The sequence below is a fragment of the Acinonyx jubatus genome, chromosome A2, assembly GCF_027475565.1.
Source record: "Acinonyx jubatus isolate Ajub_Pintada_27869175 chromosome A2, VMU_Ajub_asm_v1.0, whole genome shotgun sequence".
Classification (NCBI taxonomy): Eukaryota; Metazoa; Chordata; class Mammalia; order Carnivora; family Felidae; genus Acinonyx; species Acinonyx jubatus.
In genome coordinates this window covers 53,798,424-53,819,724 of record NC_069383.1, presented here as the reverse complement: position 1 = coordinate 53,819,724, position 21,301 = coordinate 53,798,424, and the positions used below count along the sequence as shown (strand labels likewise).

The following is a 21,301-nucleotide window of genomic DNA, read 5'->3' as shown; positions in this document are numbered from 1 at the left end:
GTTCATGCTCTCTCTCTCTCTCTCCCAAAGTAAATAAATACAAATATAAACATCAAAAAAATACAGATACACATGCAGAGCCAAGAGCCACATTCTGATACACGTCATTGTTTTTATTTAATGTGGGCACTAAACCACTGCCCAGGCAGTAGAAGTGTACAAATACTACCTTGGCCTTGTCTATCGTAACGCTTCTCTACTATGACCTGAAGCCCTTGTGGCGAGATGTACTTCAGAATTGAAACCTTTATACATTTCAGAAAGGGATCCTATTTATGTCACATCTTCAGCGAGGTCCGGGGTGGCAACATGTAATCAGAAATCAGACGCACGAATATATATCTGCAATGAAATGCATCATTATTCAGACCAAATGAGGCAACGGAGGATTAGAAAAAGCCTCAGGATGTTCGGTGCAGCTTAGACTTTGTCACCCAGTTATGAGAAACTTGTTTTTCAGAGCTTTTATATTTCAGAACTGAGTAATAGATGATACACCTCTACGAACTGTACACTCAAAGGTTCCCTCCCTCATTTTTTCCATCAGGTTTTCTCTTGTCAAACAGCTATGGAGTCACTGCTTTATTAAGAAATGCTTTCTTTAACTAGCTTGGCTTTTCATCGATCTACTTCAGCAGTTCCCAACCCTGACTGCATACTAGAATCACCCGGGGAGCTTTAAAAAAAAACTACTGATACTGAGCCCCAGCTGAGTCAGAATCTCTTGGGGAGAGTCCAGGCATCAGTACTTGCTGCTAGTGTTGTTTCAAAGGTCCCTAGTGATTCCAGGCTGTTTCCGAGGCTGAGAATCACTATTCAGTAAGGTATCTCAGTTTTCCCAAGACTCAACCTTTTAATCTTATAGTCATTTCAACTGGCAGTCCATCTTTCCTTTTTATGTTATTCTCCTCTCATATGATTCCACTGTAAAGGAACATGGCCTTTCCTGTATTTTAGGTATAGAACCATGCTGTAATCCAATCAAATGATAAAATTCTGTTACTACGTCAGCAGTTTCACAGACACAAACTACTCAAGTACACGGAAAACTGCAGGGACACTTTTTAAAAACCTTAAACTTTAATTAAAATATAGTTTACTCAATACACAAGAGCACTAAATAATTCAAAATTCATCTGTAGCTTAGGGTCTATTTGCTCTTGCGAATATCTACATCAAAGGTAATTAAGGGACCAAGATATCTCAAAACTTTCCCTCTCCCCTTGTTACTCATCAGAAACATGTTGCAACATTTTAAATGTTTATTTATTTTGAGAGACAGCATGTGCACACATGAACAGGGGAGGGCCAGAGCGAAAGCAAGAGCGAGAGCGAGAGAGAGAATGAATCCCAAGCAGCCTTTATGCTGTCAGCACAGAACCCAACATGGAGCTCGGATCTCACATGAACCACAAGATCACAACCAGAGCTGAGAGTCTGTTGCGTGATCACACAACCCAGGTGCCCAAGCACTGTTTTAAAGGTCTTCAATAACCAGCATGGCTGGTCACAAAATAGTCCTGAAATTCAACAAGAATTTGTCTTCTTTTCTCCTTTACACTTTAACAGTGCCTTCAGCCCCCAAATCCAAAGGAAGCTATTTTTGCAACAATGCCAAGACTCAAGAGGCAACAGAAAGTGTCAAATGCAAACTCTGAGTGCCAGGGAGCATCTCTGGGAGAGGTTAACTGAGAAGACATGGAGGAAGAGACCCTTGAAAACCAAGCTGGATAGAATGAAGCTCATTGTGAAAAGACAGATCAATTGTGGCAAAGGTCTTAGCAAAGCAGAGGGTTGTCCTTACAAACTAACTTTGAATAAATCACCAACTCAAAGACTTCCTAAAGGTTTTTAGTAAATCTATTAATTTTAGAAACACTTAAATTTTTATACCATGATAGAAATGTTTTTAAAAGAGGGGAGCCGGGGTGGCTCAGTCGGTTAAGCCTCCCACTTCAACTCAGGTCATGATCTCACGGTTTGTGAGTTCAAGCCCCATGCAATGGGCTCTGTGCTGACAGCTCAGAGCCTGGAGCCTGCTTCGGATTCTGTGTCTCCCTCCCTCTCTGCCCTCCCCTGCTCGTGCTCTGTCTCTCTGTCTCTCTCTCTCTCAAAAATACATAAAAACATTTAAAAACACAGAAACCATTTTCTCAATTTCCTAAATTAAATGTAAGAAGAAACAGTATCCAATTTTCTCCCCTGTCATATTCCCCATTATACTCACTTTTAAACCACCATAAAATCTTAAGCTAGTAAGGACGTTAAGGACTCCAGAAAAAACCAAATAAATATGCTTCTTGAAGTAATTAACACACTTTTAGATAAGATACAAACTGAGCACTGATGCTGGCTAGACTTTTGTCCTATGAAGGAACTCCCAAGAACTAAGTTACAATTTTCTTTGTTCTTTCCTCAGAGGACTGTTTTCCTATTTCCAAATTCATTATTTTGTTCTGAAGAGCTAATATTGCCACAAGCCTGACATAAGGATAATCTTGTGATTACCTGTTATTAGAAAACCAATAATTAGAAACCAATAATTAGAAAATTAAGAAGGTTATTTATACATCTGTCTAGACACTACTCCTCTCCACCTAATAGTTTATTTACAAATAGTTGTTTTCCTGGTCATTTTTGTCAGTGTATCAAAGATGTATTTGTTAAGCATGCTGGCATGATAAAATATGCTTACTCATCTATTTCAAGTCCATTAGGGATATTTAAAAAATCTTTTATACACAATTTTATGTTGAACATTCACAGATATGCCTATTTATTTTATTATAACTTAGACAACAACTGACCATTCAAGAGACCAATATGTATGGAGAAGTGGCCGGAAAACAACAAGATGCACTGGAATCAAGTCCTTCGCTTAGGTTTTTAAGTCTGTTATTTAAGTCTGCTACATGTGCATACATCTGCTTTCACAGAGGTTCACATTAAAAAGATCTGGCAATTTTTAGATGATCACAAGCATGGTGTAAATTAACAACGGAAATGAGGTTACTCAGAATGAGTAACAATGTTTTTAGGAACATTACAAGAAGGATAACATTCAGGCCACCAAAAAAAACAAAAAACAAACAAACAAAACAAAAAACAAAACAAAACAAAAAAAACCACCAAAACCCAAATCTGATAGAATCCAGGAAGACCAACATCTGGAATGTATTCGGTGTGGAGTATCATCGGTTTAGGTTCATGAGGAGTAGACAGTGTCCACAGGAGGATAACTGGGGCATAGCCACCTCCTTGTAGCTAAATGTGCAAATGCTGCACCCTTTATTCCCCTGGTCCTCTCTGCAGGATTTGACGCTGTTTCCTATTCTCTTCTTAACCACTGTGATTTCATGACACCACATACTCTAAGGTTTTTCTCTTTCCTCTCTGACTGCGATTTCTCTTCTCTCAAGGCTCTCCTTTTCTTCTACCTTTACATGTTGATGATCCTTCACGATCTGTCCTTAACCCTCTAGATCCTCCCTTTCTGTTCATTCTCCATAGGCAATCTCATTTACTCACAGTGCTTCAATTCGATCTGCATCTCTTACAGGCCCATATCCATTCACCCCCTAGACCTAAATATCCCACGAGTAGCTCAAACTCAACATTTCTAAATATGAAGTCACTTTCTTACCACTTTTTCCTGTAAAATTTTCTATAAAATTGCTCTATGTCCCATACACCAAATCAGTGAATGGTACCACCATGCCCCCGGGGTCTCAAACCAAAAAGTAAGGTGTCCCTGACTTAGCTCAGCCCACCATGCTTTTCCATTCAATTAATCCCTAATTTATCTCTCTTCAAACCCCATCATTCTTTACAGCAAGACTAATCATCTTACAATATAAATTTTACATTACATCTCTTGCTAAAACAAATTCTTCAAATACTTTCCCATGACACCATGACAGAGTCCACTGTCTGATATGGAATATGTAGTAGTCTTCTGATCTAGTCCTTAGTATTATCTCTGTCTCCATGCCTCCTCTCAAAATCTATGTTTGAAAAAAAGAAAATGCTCTGGCCCTAGTACAACAGAACTTTTGCAATTCTCTGAAAGGGCCATGCTCTTCCTCCAATCTGGGCCTGTGCCTTTTCAGATGCTCTCTGTCTGGAATGCCTCTCCAACGCCACACTTTGTGTGACCATGACTTTCTTGTCCTTCAGGACCCATCTTTGGTACTGTCTTCTCTTGAGGGCTACCCACCTCCCCCAGTGGCACCAAGTCCTCCCTGCCTATACTCTAGTAACATTTACCTCAATTCTAGCACTATCACAGGCTAGTGAACTGGGGGTCCCCAATAGTTTATTATGAGCCCCCTGAAATGAACTCCTTTGCTCATCATTCTGACGCTGGCTCTTGGTACCACCCCTAGTACATATGCTTGTGATCAAGAATAGAAATGAAGTGTTTGTAGTTGCTTCAGAGAAGAGAAGACTTAGGCGGAACACGATCATAAGCTTCAGATATTTCAAAGGTTGAAGGTAAAACTGAGACCAATGGAGTGAAGTTACAAAAAGGTATGCTTTAGCTCTAAGAACTTCCAAATAATCAGAGCTATCCACAGCAGAAATGGTCTACCACATGAGGTTCAGCTTTATAGGGGAAGGTAAAGATCAAGCACTCAGACCAAAGGATTGTTCCAACAATTTGTTTTACGAATGTCTCCTTTCAAAATCACTCACTACCAAAAGCGAGTAAGCATAAGCCTCCTGCAGGTAGTGGTATCTGTGAGTTCAACAGTAGGTGATGTCACAGTCATCTAACCCACCCAACAGAGATAAAAATGGTACAAATCTTAACAAACAGATGAAAAATAACTGTTGGTGGCCATTTCCTGGAAATCTCATAAATTTCATAGTGCAAATCACAGGAGAAGCTACAGATGTACTGGTTGAAAGAAATCTGAAAAGAGCAAGCTAAGAACACTGACATCTTTTCAGAAAAGCATGTGTATCTACTCCTTCAGTTTTCAAAACTGCTCTTACTACTTCTGATCAGATTTCCTCAAAGCTCTAACTGCTGGTCAATACAAATTTCTTAACAAATAAAAATATCACACATATGAAATATATTTTAAGTAAACAAGTTGGACATTCTGATTTTAGTTATACTAATGAAATAAAACATTACGTTTGCTTCATTAAATATTTAGTTTTTATGTCTCATTATTTTTTCCGTTTTTTGGTAAGCGCAGAGTATTTTCTTTCTTCTTTTTAAAAAAAATGTTATTTATTTTGAGTGAGAGAGTACATGTGTGCATGCACAAGCGAGGGAGGGGCAGAGAGAGAGAGGGAGAGAGAGAGAGAGAATCCCAAACAGGCTGTGCACTGTCAGTGAAGAGCCCAAAACAGGGCTCGATTCCATGAACTGTGAGGTCATGACCTGAGCCAAAATCAAGAGTTGGATACTCAACTGAGCCACCCAGGCACCCCTCATTGTGTTTTTTGGAGGTGAGGTTCTCAACTGCAGATATAGTGAACTGTCAACACCAGTCAGGTCCCAGAAATTCTAGGGGTCTCCTATCTCTACGGATATTACATTAGAAAGACTTGTATTCGGATGAATTCAGATCAACTAAAATTCCCTCCAATCAGAAAGTCTACCTATAAAAATTGCTAACGTGGGAGGGCTGCCTAGAAGAAAAGATTCAGAGCTCAACATCCAAAAGCCTAAAATGGCAGAAGGAAATCTCCATTTATTTTACATCAACTTTGAGAAGAGTTCTAGGATTCCAGTTTGCAGGGTGGAGTAACAGCCCTCTACCTCAGAGGACTGTTTTTAATTTTTTTTTTTTTAACGTTTATTTATTTTTGAGACAGAGAGAGACAGAGCATGAACGGGGGAGGGTCAGAGAGAGGGAGACACAGTCTGAAACAGGCTCCAGGCTCCGAGCTGTCAGCACAGAGCCCGACGCAGGGCTCGAACTCACGGACCGCGAGATCATGACCTGAGCCAAAGTCGGCCGCTTAACTGACTGAGCCACCCAGGCGCCCCAAGAGGACTGTTTTTAGAATTACACTAGTTAACACCCAAAGCATCTGGAACAGTGCCTGACACATAGTGAGTGCTATGTGCTAGCTACCATCATATTATTATTATAATTAATGCAGTTGAGCTTAATAAATATTATATAAATAAATATCTAGTCCTTAATTTGTTTAATACTCCATAGGCTTAAGCCCCTTCTTCCCACCTGAATTATACTCTTTGACAACCAGTATTGTCTCTGCTTTATTATATTCCACCCACCTAGTTCCTGCTCCTTTGCAACTAGCATAAAAGGGACTGATAGGTTTCATCAAAAAGTTGTGAAGAGTGTTTAAAGTGCTTGTATGTTCAGAATTCTTCAAGTATTAAGAATAAACTTTTAAATTTTCACAGAATTCTGGAGATTTCATAAATGTACAAAGGATAGAATTTAGTTTTAGAAATGCGCTTCCAAACTTCAGAGGTATCCAAAAACTTAACTAGCTTTGAGAGATTAACTGCTACTTTATGATCAAGGAATTATGGGTATGTAACGAGGAATGTGTATTTATTTTATATTTCTGTCATTGCAAACTACCACCTATTTACTGGCTTAAAATGACATCCATTTATCATCTCACACTTCCATAGGTCAGGAGTCTGGGTATAGTGTGGCTCAACCACTATACCACAGGCTATGCCACATGTCTCCTTAGAGACTCACAAGGCCTAAATCAGTGTTTGGGCACAGCCGTGTTCTTATTCACAGGCTCTGGGGAACAATATGCCTCCAGGGTCATTCAAGTTGTTGGCATCAACTAGGTCTTGTGTCTGTAAAACTGAGGTGCTTGTTTCATTGCTAGAACGTGGCCGGCTGCTCTGCGTTTCTGAGTCCCTTGCACATGGGATCCTACTTCTCACATCTAGCAATGCCACACTTAATCCTTTTCGTGCTTGGAATTCTTTCTTACCTTCTCTTCTGCCATTTCTCTTTGACTACCGCCCAGCCAACTTCTTTGTTTTTAAGGGCTCATGTGATTCAGATGGGGTCCACTCAGACAATCCAGGTCTGAAGACTTACTCATATCTTCAAAATATCTTTTGCCATGTAATGCAATGTTTGCAGATGCCCAGTAGTGTATTCATCTTTGGGGGACCATTCTCCCTACTACAGAATAGTAACACAGATCCTCACAGCCTTCTAAAAAAGTATCCATGAACACCTCTTTAGGGCCTTATCATCACTTGCTAATAGAGCCTAGTTCTGGAAAATGACTTACCTGCTATGAAATCAGAGTATGCCTCTGAGTTCACACAATGGAACCAGAAGAGCTTACGAATCGGTCTGAATGGATTTCTCAATTACTAAACCATATGCAGCCATGTCTACCAGTATTTAATGATTCTGAACAAGTTAAAAATTAAGATACTATTTAACATAACCTCATAGATCTCTTTTCATAAAATTGTTCAGAGAAGAAGAGAATTCTATAATCAAATCCCAAACCCAACTTGCAGAGACCTATTCAGTAACTATGAAGTATTTTAAGTGAAGAGAATGTGGCAAATTGCTTTTTGAACCCTGAACTGTTATTTTAAATCTCATTTGGACTCTTAATTAATACTTCCTATCTCAAACGTTCCATCTTTCTAATGTGAAGGATAACACACCCAGCTCTGGGGGATTGAAATGTGACAGCGCACGAAAAGCATTAGCAGAATGCCTGCACAAGATACAAGATAAGAACTCAACAAATATTAGCCAGTCTTAGCCCTTTACCGACGTCTTCCTTAAATCAACAACAGGATAATAAATGGGATCTGCAAGAAAGTTTCTTCAATAATTTTCCCCACCAAGAAGTTCATCTCTGTGTTGTTTATAATAGCAAAAGATTGAAAATAACCACAGTGTTCAAAAATAGGAGATAATGAAAACTCCATGGAATGTGATACTTTGGAACCATTACAAATGCCATAGGAGCAGCTTTTCAGCACTGAAAACATACTCCGTAAAAAGTACAGATCACAAAATAAAAGAGTCTCTCTTTTTTTCATAAAAAAGTATACACACAAGAAAAATAACCTAGGAAGTAATAAACACTTAAGTTAATCATGAGTTACTAGTGAGTAGTTTCATTACAGAAATGTTTTCTATTCTGAAATTACTTTCAATTGCGAAGTCTTTATGTTCAAACCAAACAATCCAAGTGTCAGATAAATAAATAGAACTGCAAACATAACCCACAGTAATGACAACTCACTACCGGCTTTACCATCATTTTGACACTTACAAACATAAGAGTGGAACTCACGTGATTTCTACCCAGTATTCACATAAACTTTCATTATATACTAAGTTCTACAACAATATAACAGAAATTAAGTTAAAATCTACCTTATTCCATCACCACCAAAAACTCAAGTAATTTTCATGTTTTTATATGTCTCCTGGTCCTGCTGCATGTATGGACATATTATAAGAAGCTATTACATTGCCTTAAGGATGCAAAACTACATTTCATGTAAGCAGCTATAAGAAGTTCTATTTTAAACAAATGCATGAAGTTGCAGTCCAAGACGAAATGTTCATGGGTCATTCTTTTAAAACTCTTTCAGCTTCCCTCAGATAAGTTTTCACAGTAACACTTTACAAACACATGAGTGTCAATATACAAATCGATAGCTGAATAGTGTATTTCTTTTCCTTGTCAATTAAAAATGTCTTCTGTGTGTTTTGCATATCAAAATGATTTCATTCATCTTGGCAAGAGATACCCCAATACCATAATATACATGAATACACACATGCACACACATACAAACACACACACTTTACTCCTATTCACAGGGATTTGTTGAGACCTCTTTTATTCTTGAATGGGTTCTATACACTCACACTTTCTGAACAAATGCTTTTAAATCAATGTTCCCTCACTGGCATCATTTCAATAGGTGAAACAGCATGTATTATGCTGCTTATCAAAACCAAATTCTCAAGGCTAGTGTTAAATGAGAGTACCATATAATCTGAGTATGCACAGATGGTTTCTTTGGAAACAGAGATAACTTAGTAATTAACGTTAAAAGTTGGTGTGTGTGTGTGTGTGTACATGTGGCATTAAGCGATTTATTCCCAGGATGAAGAAAACCATTCTGATATGCAATAGATATAAAACACATAAGCATTTTTTATTGACATAGGATAGGAATCTATCATTTGGCTATCTGTTCAAATATTGAGTCATGGGGGCACCTGGGTGGTCAGTCGCTTAAGAGTCCGTCATCACCTCAGGTCATGATCTCACTGTTGGTGAGTTCAAGCCCCACATCAGGCTTTGCACTGACGGTGCAAAGCCTGCCTGGGATCCTCTCTCCTTCTCTCTCTCTGCCCCTCCCCCACATGTGCTGTCTCTCCCAAAGTGAATAAATAAACTTTAAAAAAAATCTTAAAAAAATATTGACAGTCATGGGTTAGTGAAATGTCACTGAGATCCTACCTGAGGAAAACGGAAGGAGCTTTACTAGGTGTCCAAGTGATCCGAGAGACCTACCATCCACAGCCCAAGGCCCTTCGGACACTCTAGCTGATGAGGGTAGTTCTAAAGAACAGTGAGGGAAGGTACTAACAAGTCCCTCGGCTTCTTGTAAATGACAAGAACAATGAAAATACCATGCCAGATATGTGCTATAATTCCTCTGGTGCCTTTTTGATGTTATTTGAAATCAGGTCTGCCTTCTAGGGCCTCATTTGACACTTTTTCTCAAAATTCAATCTACTTGGCTTTTCCCCAAATCACACGGTAACTCTTAAACCCCTGGAAACATTGGAGCCAAGGTAATGATTCCAAATAGGAATTTTATGTTCCCTACAGATAAGAAATATAAGGTAACAAGATGTTCATGATCCTGTAGCAGCCAGACAGAACGTTAGTCATTCATTCCCGGGGGGATTAACTTACTTTTTATTCTCTGAGCAAACACGCCCGCTCAAGTCCCTGATAGACTAAGAAAAGGGAGATTAACTACACTCCATTTCTCCATTCCCCAGAAAGGAAGAGGCAGATAGCCAGGAAAAAAGGGTGAATGGAAGCTAGCATTTGAGTGTTTAAAAAAATCTATTTCTAAATATGGTGAAAATCATCACTGGATTGTGCTTATCATGTATTAAATGTGACTTAATCTCTCACTAGCCTAAGATTATTCCCAAACCTTGTTAACTTGGCAACAGTCTCTTAAGTAGATCTCCAAAATTCAAGTTTCTAAAGACTCTTCAAAACCCAGATCCCGTGCTACTTCTGCTCCCTCAACTGGTACCATTTTTAAAGTTTCCAATTGAAAAAGTTGTCACTGTTATCTTTAGACACTACTGTTTAAAAGGGAATTTCTCCAGTGTACCAAACCCAACGTGTAGATTCAAGTATGAACAGAAGGAATCCTAACCACATCACATGCTTTCCAAAGCCTGTGAAAGGCACATCCTCATAGAAAAAGACTGATGCTTCAGGTTGAAAGACTGGACATGGCAAAGGAGAGGAGATCCAAATGTGCAAAAGTAGAACATAAGAATAGGCAACAGCAAAGGAAGGAAAGAGCCAGCAGGACAGACCATCTTGAAAAGTTTGCATCCTTGAGTTCCATTGTGTACTTGATGATACAGGACAACTGCCTGTTCATTAAGACCCAGTTCCTTGTACCTCCATAACAAGTATTTCCCAAGAACTCTAAGGAAAAGACAAACTGGGAGAAGAATCAGACAAAGGCCCAAGTTAGGTGCAGGTCTTAGTGAATGAGACTCAGCTAGGTCTGTTCTACCTAGAAAGCAGGATCCAAAATGGAGAAAAAGTGAAAACAAGACTTAAACTACAAAGAATGCTAGAAATCGTGTGAGAACAAGTTCACAGGTGATGTGAAAACTGATGGTGTTAAGTCACAACTTCTGGACACTGAGCAGGGAAAAATGTTTTCCTGACAGTGACAAGCAGTCAGTTAAAACCATGTTTTTTGTTCCTGTAAAAAGAAAGTTCATAGCAGGTTTCTTTTTCTCTAAACTTTCACCCAACATTATATATCCTAGCATGAATTTTTGCTTGGAGGGCGGGGGGCGCTTCGTTTGCTTCAAGGTCTTCTAGAACTTTTAGCAGACACTCCATTTATAATTTGGGTTTGGTTGGTGAGATTTTTTTTTTTTCAGCTCAGTGGTATTTCTCAGAGAATGATACTGTACCTGAAGACCCTATGAGAAGGAACTTAGAAATTCCATTAAAAGCATCATATGTAGGGGTGCCTGGGTAGGTCAGTGCTTAAAGGCCTCAACCCTTGATTTTAGCTGAGGTCATGATCTCACTGTTGTGAGATTGAGCACCATGTCAGGGAGCCTGCTTAAGATTCTCTCTCCCTCTGTCCCTCCCCTACTCATGCACATATGGTCATTCTCTCTCCTCTCCAAAAAAAAAAAAAAAAAAAAAAGTATCATATGCAGAGCTTTTAGGATAAAGTTGGATGAACTGAAGAAAATGAACAAATGGATAGAGTAGAACAAATGGATAGAGTAGAAACATACAGAGAAACCATCTAAACTGGTAAGAATGATAAACTAAATCAGCTCTGAGAAGGAATACAAGGTAGTAAGAGTGTCTAGTTAATGGTCCCAGAGTTTTAGATTTTGTCCTTCTCCTCTTTGATCTCTCTTCCTAAACTTGCAACACTTGATTTGTAATTTTAATTCATCTCTCAAGACATGGCCACAAACCCTCCATCACTCCCACTACCAGGTTAATGTTTTATTGCAGACACTCAACCCTGTTCTTTTTCACCATCTAAGTGATGGCTGACTTCAGGACCAAGAAGCACAGAGTACCACACCACATGCCCCCTCTCCTTTTGTAAGCGCCACTAATGTAACCATACCACCAAACAGGCATCTAATATACATAATTCACAACCTAGCCTAACTTGCATTACTTCAGTGGCTTGACAATTAGACTGTGTGAACAAAAATCACAAATTTCACTCAATTTCTATTTGCTTATCTCTACAATTTCCATCATGAAAATTATTCTAAAGAAAGAGAAACAGCCTAGTAGGGTTTGTTTTGGATGTTGGTCTTAAGTAAGAGATAGAAGCCTAGAATCAGCTTTATCTCTTACTCAAGGATGCTCATGTTTCCATTTCCTGTCTTTGAACGTTTCCAAGTACTCTTGGAAACTCTTCTCAAAATTTAGCTGACTTCATAAATTTACATCCTAAGAACTATGGCTTTCACACCCATACTTAATTCACTATAAATTCTCCCCTACATTTAGTTTACCCTGGATTGTAACAAAAACATAAAAGCTGTATCATCAATTCTGAATGCTTTTGTCATGAACACTGTTAGAATTCACGTTTAAAAATAAAATAAAATAACATAATGCTGAGAACTTCAAGGATAGGAGCAGGTAGGTTGTAATTCAAGGGCTCTTTTTAGTTGTTCAGCTTTATCAAACCAACAGAGACTCACAGTAAATGAGAAAGAAAAGGTTTTCAAGTTATCAAAGTTTGTAGGGTCAGAAGATATCAGAAAAGCAGCTAAGGTGCTGAGGCAGAAACCATATGTACAAACAGGGAAACTCTTTCCCGATAATAATGCCCAGAGTGTTTCTGGAGACATTCTATAATGCAAGGAGTCTACTCGAGCCATGTTCTTTTCCCCTCAACTGAAAACCTCTTACAGAGTCTTACTGTTAAGGTTTTGGGATGTTAGGTACTTGGGAGAGTAGCTCTTTCCTGAAAATCACCAGAAACATGGCTAGAACATTTTTATCATTCATGTTTATGTAAATTTAACAACTGTAAATCTGAGTCATCATGACAATTTTATATCTATATATGCACTGTCTTCTTATGTTCCTTTAATATAAAAACTGACTTGTGAGATTTTCTTCCAGGGTAGAATATCAGGGTAGGTATTGTTTTTTTTAGAGGACGGGACCTTTCCCTTGATGAACCGAAGGTGGAATAATAAACTACTGGGGTTAAAGAAATGAACGATTTCTCATAAGACCACATATACAAAGCTCTCAAGTTTGATAACAAGAGAATAAAACAGCACAGAAAATTGTACTGCTGGAGATTACCACCCCCTTTGTAATATCCCCAGACACAAACCCTTGAAGAGCATATTAACAATTCCACATTGCATGGAATTTAATGTGTTTGGGGGTTATGGTGGATGAGAACTGATGTGCATAAATATTCTCCTTCCTACATGGTGTCTGCACCTATGTAACAAAGTTTTGATACCACTGACAATAGGAATGACTACATTGTGAAGACATGAGGCACAATGGTTCCTTCATAAAGGCTTATGCAATGCATGGAGGACTGTTAGAACTTAGATATGGTCCAGTCCAACCACTTAACCAATGATACATTGTTGGAAGAATTAAGAATCAAGGTTCTCAATTTCAGTTCAATGAAATTTTCACTATCCTAGACCAATTACCCATGGATTTAAAGAGATGAAATTTTCTTCTCTGTCCTTTATTCTCATCACTAATTACCACTACACCTATACCTTACCTCAATCCATTCAATCTTTTAGCTTGGAGATTATTCGAGTAAGATCACTTACACCAAATATTTAGCAAATGCTTTGCTGTCTATCCCACCTTTTCAGAGGCTCCCTTTTTTAAAAAATTTTTTTTGATGTTTATTTATTTTTGAGTGGGAGAGAGACAGAACACAAGCTGGGGAGGGGCAAAGAGAGATGGAGACACAGAATCTGTAGCGGGCTCCAGGCTCCAAGCTGTCAGCACAGAGCCCAATGTGGGGCTCAAACTCAGATCATGACCTGGGTTGAAGTGGGAGACTTAACCGACTGAGCCACCAAGGCACCCCTGAGTGGCATCCTTGAATTTTAGTTTCATGGTATAAACCATTCAGTTATTTCTCTCTCATGGTCCTCTCATCTTCCTACTTACCGTGGATGCTCCCCAAGACCCTACCTCCCACCCTGCTCTTCAAATGACAACCTTTCTGTGACTGGTTCTTGTAGCTTTAGCCCCAACCTCTCTAAGCTCCAGATTCACATGTCCAGGTATTTCTTGAATATTTATATATTTTATGTTTCTATGTCCTCAAACTCAGTATGTCCAAACTCTGTTTCCTTCCAAGTATTTTACTCAATTTCCTGTGATTATCATCACTTTTCCATTCATTCTGACTCCTCTTCCACCTTCACCTAGTCCTACTGATTTTTTAAAAATTCTCTGTGGTCGCTTTTGAACTCATTTTTCTTTCGGTTCCCACAAATACCACGATAAAGTAGGTTTTTGTCAGCCTTTCAGTCTCCCCTCTTCAACTCATCTCTTTTCTTTTTTTTTTTTTTTAAAGTAAGCTCTACACCCAACCTGGGGGCTTCATCTCACAACTTTGAGATCAAGAGTCTCATGTTCTATCAACTGAGACAGGTGTCTGTCATCTTTCTTTTTTCTTAAATGTCTATTCCATAATGATAATCTGTTGTTCAAAATGTCTTTCACTTTTCTTAGCTGGGACTTTCTTCTCCAGCCAGTTGGCGTCTCAGTATTCTCCCTTTCTACTTTCTCATCCCTCCACCTGCACACAATAAACCCCACTGCTAGAGTATACATCTTCCTAATTACCACATGTTCAAACCCTGACTGTCTTCAATGGTAGTTCAAGTCTCTTCAATGAAGCTTTCTGTTACTGTTCTTGAATCTACTATCTATACACCACTCTATTCAGTACTCAAATGCCAATTGCTTTGTACCTTAACTCTGTGTTTGTCTTCCTGGTATGGCTGTAGGAAACATCTTACATATCTTTGCTGCTTCTGCAACTATCCCAATAATATATTACATTACCAAGAAAACGAGGCATGGTAGTTAAGAAAACATAACTAGGAAGTAGAAAATTCCAACTTTAGATCCTGGCTTTGCTCCTTTTTAAGTGAGTGACCTTGGGCAAGTTACTTAACCTCTACAAGCTTTCCTATCTATACAACAGGGATAATGCCACCTATTTCATAGGGTTGTTGTGAAGTTGAACAGAATGTATATGTATGTGTATGTACAAACAAACACAATGTTTGGCACAGTATCTGGTCCATAATGAGTGCTTTTTAAACAGATGGCTATAATGATTTTGCACACAACAGGCACTCTTCTTTGGTCAATATTTTAAACTGCATAATCTACAGATTCAGTGTAATCCCTGTCAGAATTCCAATTCTATTTTTCACAGAAATAAGAACAAACAATTCTGAAATTTCTATGGAACCACAGAAGACCCTAAAAAGCCAAAGCAATCTTGAGAAAGAAGAACAAACCTCGAGTCATCATGCTCCCTGCTTGCAAACTATTGACAAAGCTATAGTAATCAAAACACTATGGTACTGGCATAAAAACAGACACACAGATCAAACGAAGAGAATAAAGAGCTTAAATAAACCAATCCATATATGGTCAATTAATGTACAACAAAGAATATACAATGAAGAAAGGATGATCTCCTCAATAAATGGTGCTGGAAATACTAGACAGCTGCATGCAAAAGAAACTAGATCACTTTCTTACATCATACACAAAATTCAATTCAAAACAGATTAAAGACTTGACTGTAAGACCTGAAACACCATAAAATTCCTAGAAGAAAATATAGGCAGTAACTCCCTTGACATTGGTATTGGCAATGGTTTTTTGGATATAATACCAAAAGCAAAAGCAACAAAAGCAAAAATCATTAAGTGGAACTGTTAAATTAAAAACCTTCTGCATAGCAAAGGGAAACCAACAAAATGAAAAGGCAACTTACTGAATAGGAGAAAATATTTACAGTCATATATCTGATAAATATTTATAAGTCACATATCTACCAAAATATATTAAGAACTCATACATCTCAACAGCAAAAAACCAAACAATCCAACTAAAAGTGGGCAGAAGACCTGAATAGTAAGACAAACAGATGGTCAACAGGTAACTGAAAAGATGCTCAACGTCACTAATCGTCAGGGAAATGCAAATCAAAACCACAGTGAGATATTACCTCATACCTCTCAGAACAGCTATCATCAAAAAAAAAAAAAAAAAAACAAAACCAAGAAATAACAAATGTTCAGAGGATATAGAGAATAGGGCACTGTTGTGCACTGCTCATGGGAATGTAAATTGGCATAGCCACTTTGGAAAACAGTATGGAGGTACCTCAAAAGATTAAAAATAGAACTACCATATGATCCAACAATTCCATTTCTGGGTATTTATCCAGAGAACACAAAAACACTAAAAAATATGTGCACCCCTAAGTTCACTGCAGCATGATTTACAATAGCCAAGATACGGAAATAACTCACGTGCCCACTGATGGATGAATGGCTAAAATAGATGTGGTATCTACATGCAATGGAATACTGCTTTGCCATAAAAAAGAATGAGATCTTGCCATCTGTGACAACATGGATGGAACTTGAAGCATTTTACTAAGTGAAATCAATCAGATAAAGAGAAATAGCATGGGGTCTCACATATACATGTAATCGAAAAACAATAACAGCAACAACAAAAAACAAGCTCATAGATACATAGAACAGATTGGTGGTTGCTAGAGGTGAGAAATTCGGGGGTGGGAACAACAGGTAAAGGGAGTCAAAAGGTACAAATTTCCAGGGCACCTGGATGGCTCAGCCACTTAAGCATCTGACACTTGGTTTCAGCTCAGGTCATGATCTTGTGGTTTGTGAGTTTGCGCCCCACATCAGGCTCTGCGTTGACAAGGCAGAGCCTGCTTGGGATTCTCTCTCTCTCTCTCTCTCTCTCTGTCCTACCCCTGCTCACGCTCTCTCTCAAAATAAACTTAAAAAACAAAAAGGTACAAACTTCCAGTTATAAAATAAATATGTCATGGGATGTACTATACAGCATGGTGACTACTGGATATATGAACAGTTGCTAAAAGAGCAAATCTTAAAAGTCCACAACACACAAAAAAATATTCTGTCACTATAGATGGTGATGGATGTTAACTAGACTTATTGTGGTGATCATTTTTCAATATATGTATACAAATATCAAATCATTAGGTTATACACCTGAAACTAATGTAACATTGTCTGCATTGTCTGTCAATTATACCTCAATAAAGAAATTTTAAATAAAAAACGGCAAAGGTCATGTTAAATCTTTTTAACATGCTTCAAGATTCCATTTCACATGAAGTTTTTACACTACCAATCACTGTATTTAGTCAAAAACTACTTTTTTAAGCTATATTCCAGAACAGTAGGAAAGGCAACTTTCAACTTGCAAGGTGTGTGCATAGATGCTAAGGCCTGGTGTATAAAACTCTGTGAAAGATCAGTTTCATCCATGTACATAATCCAGCATAATTTTCGGCAATTACCATTTCAATAATGCAGTTAAAGCACAACTAGAGAATCTTTGGGAAGGCTAGAAAAATTTCCAGAAAGCCAAACCAATGGGTAAAGACTTTAACAGATAGGATTACTAGAGCCTGTCAAAAACTAGGACTCAGTGATCAGCAACCACAGCTTGCTTTTTGTGTTAAGAAGGGCATGCATGACCTTTTCTTCAACTAACAAGGCAATTACCCACTCTGATTAGTGGCTTTAGAGAACAATGAAAATGTTGCAACCTAGTACATTAGAAACCAACCTTTTGTTGGTTGAGGTAATTCTTTTTTTTCTAATGAAACCTGTCGTCTTTTCTTCTTTGTGCAACAGGTCACAACATTCCCTAGGTTAAGTCATACTGTATTTTAAAAATCAACTATCACGCCTCCACTAAGGTTCCAGGAACTTTCCACTAGGAATATGTATGATCTTGCTGGAGAAGTTGCATTGAGGGTAGTAAGTCAAAGTCATGTCTCCTTTTGCCTTGATGTGGGCCTCCCACATCGATGTGCAACCACAGAGCAAGTGTCTTTCTGCACTACTACCCAAATTGCCTCCCTTTGAAGACCCTGGCCCTCATTATTTTCTGCACCCTTAGGCAGGTAAACTGCAAGGCCTTACCGCAGACGTTAGACGAGCAAGAATTTCATCACTGCTTTCTTCTGAGTCTTCAATTTTCTGATGAGACCTGTGAAAAACCAAGAACAATTTACTCTAAGCTCAAATTTATCTACCAAGTTATGGAGAACACATGACAAATAAGGACATTATTGTATAATACATTAGTGAAAGTACCCATGTAAATAACGTGGTGTCAATAATGCCCGGGGACACAACTCTGTTGCAGCCCAACTGTTCCTTCAAACTCAATTAGCAAGAACCTCTTTATAATATACCAATTAAACCCCGAGGATAGAGTATGTGTTTCCTAATGATATCACAGAATAGTCCTGACGTGATAGATTTACAAATGTGGGCATGCACGAAGCATATGCAGATGTGAATGGGAGGTGGTTAGGTACTGAAGTTCCCTCCTAGTCTAAATCCAGATTTTGAAAATCTGAAACATGCATTTCCCACTACATTTGAGTTTCACCCAAAATAGATTTGTTTTGAAATGGTCTATTACAGACCTAATACTGTGACAGGAATTATGTGGAATACAATAGCAGCAGAAGTACGGCACTCTTTTTTAATATACCTAAGCCCAGTTGAGAAGCCAAGAAAAATATGCATATGTAAATAACTAAAGAGACATACAACATACGATATAGTATAAGATCAGTTTGTTTAGGAAAACCACCTTTGCGAGGTAATTTGTGAAAACATTTTCACCACATAAATGTATATATTAACATATAAAATTACCTACTCCTTTTTTAATTGAAGTATATTTGACACAATATTACGCCAGTTTCAGGTGTACTAAAATTATCTACTTAAAGCAAACTTTATAAAATGAAATTTTTTCTTCCTGTTTGGTCAAAGAAAAAAATTAATGCCAACTGAATATATGTAATTGTCTCCCAGATCTATTTCCACAGCAATCCCTTTCACCACGTTCTGTGGATTTGGAGGGATTGGTGGTAATTGCCCTGCAGGGCAGTGTTATCAGAACGGCAATCCAATGATTGATTTCAATCTTGAAAACTGCAGTGGGCCAGCCTAAGCACTTGCCTCGCAGGGCAGGAGGGCTAAGGAGAAGCTCTTTAAGAAGGGAAAAGCGAGTCAGATCAATTCTGGCATTGGCTTCCTGTTTCTACGTTTTTAAAACCTTTTACAGGAAAAAAAAAAAAACAACCCTCTAAATCAGAGCAGTGAATGAAAAACTACCACCTTTACAAGAACTGCATGATACAGGTACGAAGCAGTGTTGATGTTGTCAAGTAACTTAATTACCTGTGCTGCAAAGTGTTTGAAATGTTAGCTAATAACCTGCCTACTAAAAACAGTAGGAACTGAGCATTCTAACTTCCCTTACTCCCAAAAAAGCAAGTTCCCCTGATAATGAATACCTGGAACAATGAACTCCATTATTAAAATGATCTATTCACAAGGTTTCCATATACACGAAGTTATACTGAGAAGAGACTCATAACCCTTTATAACCTAAGCCAACAAACCAGGTTTCTATGATTACGCTGAGGTGACTGAACATATGTGACAGGAAATTAAGAGCCAAACGCACTGGGCACAAGAGCACCAAGCAAGGGCTTCGGCACCCGTCTACACCTGCAGTGAAGCAGGGGCTGGTCATGCCAGCTCACGTTTCTCAGACCCCAGCACATAGCTCAATGATTAGTTCACAGGCATGAGGTATTTTGCACCAGCACAGATTCCGTCATGAAGGTGTTTTCAACAAAGTGCTGAAAGGAACTCAAAATTCCAAGGCAAGTTCTTATGTGTGTGACTGATAATGGCTGTTTCATGAGTAATGGCTGAGCCATTGCCGGCTTATTGACAAATAATCAAGTCCCTGTTCAGGAGCAGAACTACCTATCATCATTCTTCCAGCACAAAACACACCTTGGCAAAATGAGGTTTGTTTGTTTGTTTCTTAATGTCTATTTATTTATTTTTGAGAAAGAAAGAAAGAGAGAGAGGCAGAGAGAGAGAGAGAGAGAGGGAGACAGAGAATCCAAAACAGGCTCTGCGTTGTCAGGGCAGAGCCCGATGCGGGACTTAAACTCACAAACCATGAGATCATGACCTGAGCTGTGACCAAAAGTCACTTAACTAACTGAGCCACCCGGGGGCCCCCAACAAAAATTGTTTAAGAAATATGTGTGGGAAGTATGTGTAAGAAAGACAGATAGATGACCTCCCAAGAACTGTCCTGCAGCCCTAATCCCATTGTTATCACCACAACACCACGATTTGTGACCAGAGCTCCCAAGTCTTTCTCCAGCCCCTGTACCTCCTGTGAGCTCACCTTTTTTTTATCATCTGCCTTCCAAGGGGCAGTGGGAAGCAATTCCAGGAACCTTATTTTCACCCACTTGGGGATCTTACAGGCTCCTTGAAGTCAACATAACTTCCATTGTACTTCTATTGCCTCTTGCCTTCACTGGTTCTACAAGCACCTCTCACGACTCAGCTCCATGCTCACTCTATGGCCATTCCCTCTGTTTCCTTCAGTTCCCCCCTGTTAAGCCTCACTGACAAGGGAAGTAGAAGCCCTCTACTTCTCTTGCACAAACTTTTCTTATCTTCTAGCCAACTTTTTTTGTCTCTGGCTTCTCCTCTTGTGCCCAATCTGCTATAGATACTGGGATTATCTTTCTATAACTCAGACCTGGTCCTGCTCTTCTTAGAGTCCAAACCAGGGATTACCCCACTGCCTACTGAAAGCTCTAGAATTCAGAAATACTCTTCCTTTCATGCTAATCGGCCCCATCCCCCCACCACCTCCTATACCATCAGGCACCTGCATCTGACATGGCACAGAGAAAGGTCTTAGGAGCAGGTCTGGTAGTAACAGGCCAACAGTGGAAGAGCTTAGAAAGAGGGAAGGGTAAAATTAAATTTAAAAAAAAAAGGAAAAAAAGAAAAAAAGAAGAAAGAGGGAATGGTAACACCTAACCACTCTCCTTCCTCACCACTTCCTCTCATTCCTCACCACTATGTTCCCTCCCCAGCTCTATGCCAAAATGCCCAGAAATACCAGACTCTCTTTGCCTAGCAAATGTATTTTTATGAAATAAGACAAATTCTGATTTTACGTGTGTAAATACAGGTTAGTGCAACCCAGTGAGGACAAAGTTCTCACACATCAAATTAAAACAGATAATGAAACAGGGCAAGGGAGAATAAAGAAAAGAATCTACTGTAATACTTGTACAGTTTCCCATTATTATGAAAAGCGATCAGTGTACAGAAGAGGAAGAGAGAAGCTCTGTGTGGTTTGT

The 21,301-nt window shown here is 38.8% G+C and overlaps 1 protein-coding gene across 2 annotated transcripts in view; it reads right to left on the bottom strand.

Moving 5' to 3' along the window:
* RAPGEF5 (Rap guanine nucleotide exchange factor 5) overlaps positions 1 to 21,301 on the bottom strand; it is a 224,282-nt gene that overhangs the window by 142,962 nt on the left and 60,019 nt on the right. For both annotated transcript variants that reach the window (XM_027075113.2, XM_027075114.2), the window contains exon 6: positions 18,015 to 18,081. In XM_027075113.2, coding sequence (XP_026930914.2) covers positions 18,015 to 18,081 — 67 coding nt within the window. The remainder of the gene's footprint in view (positions 1 to 18,014; positions 18,082 to 21,301) is intronic.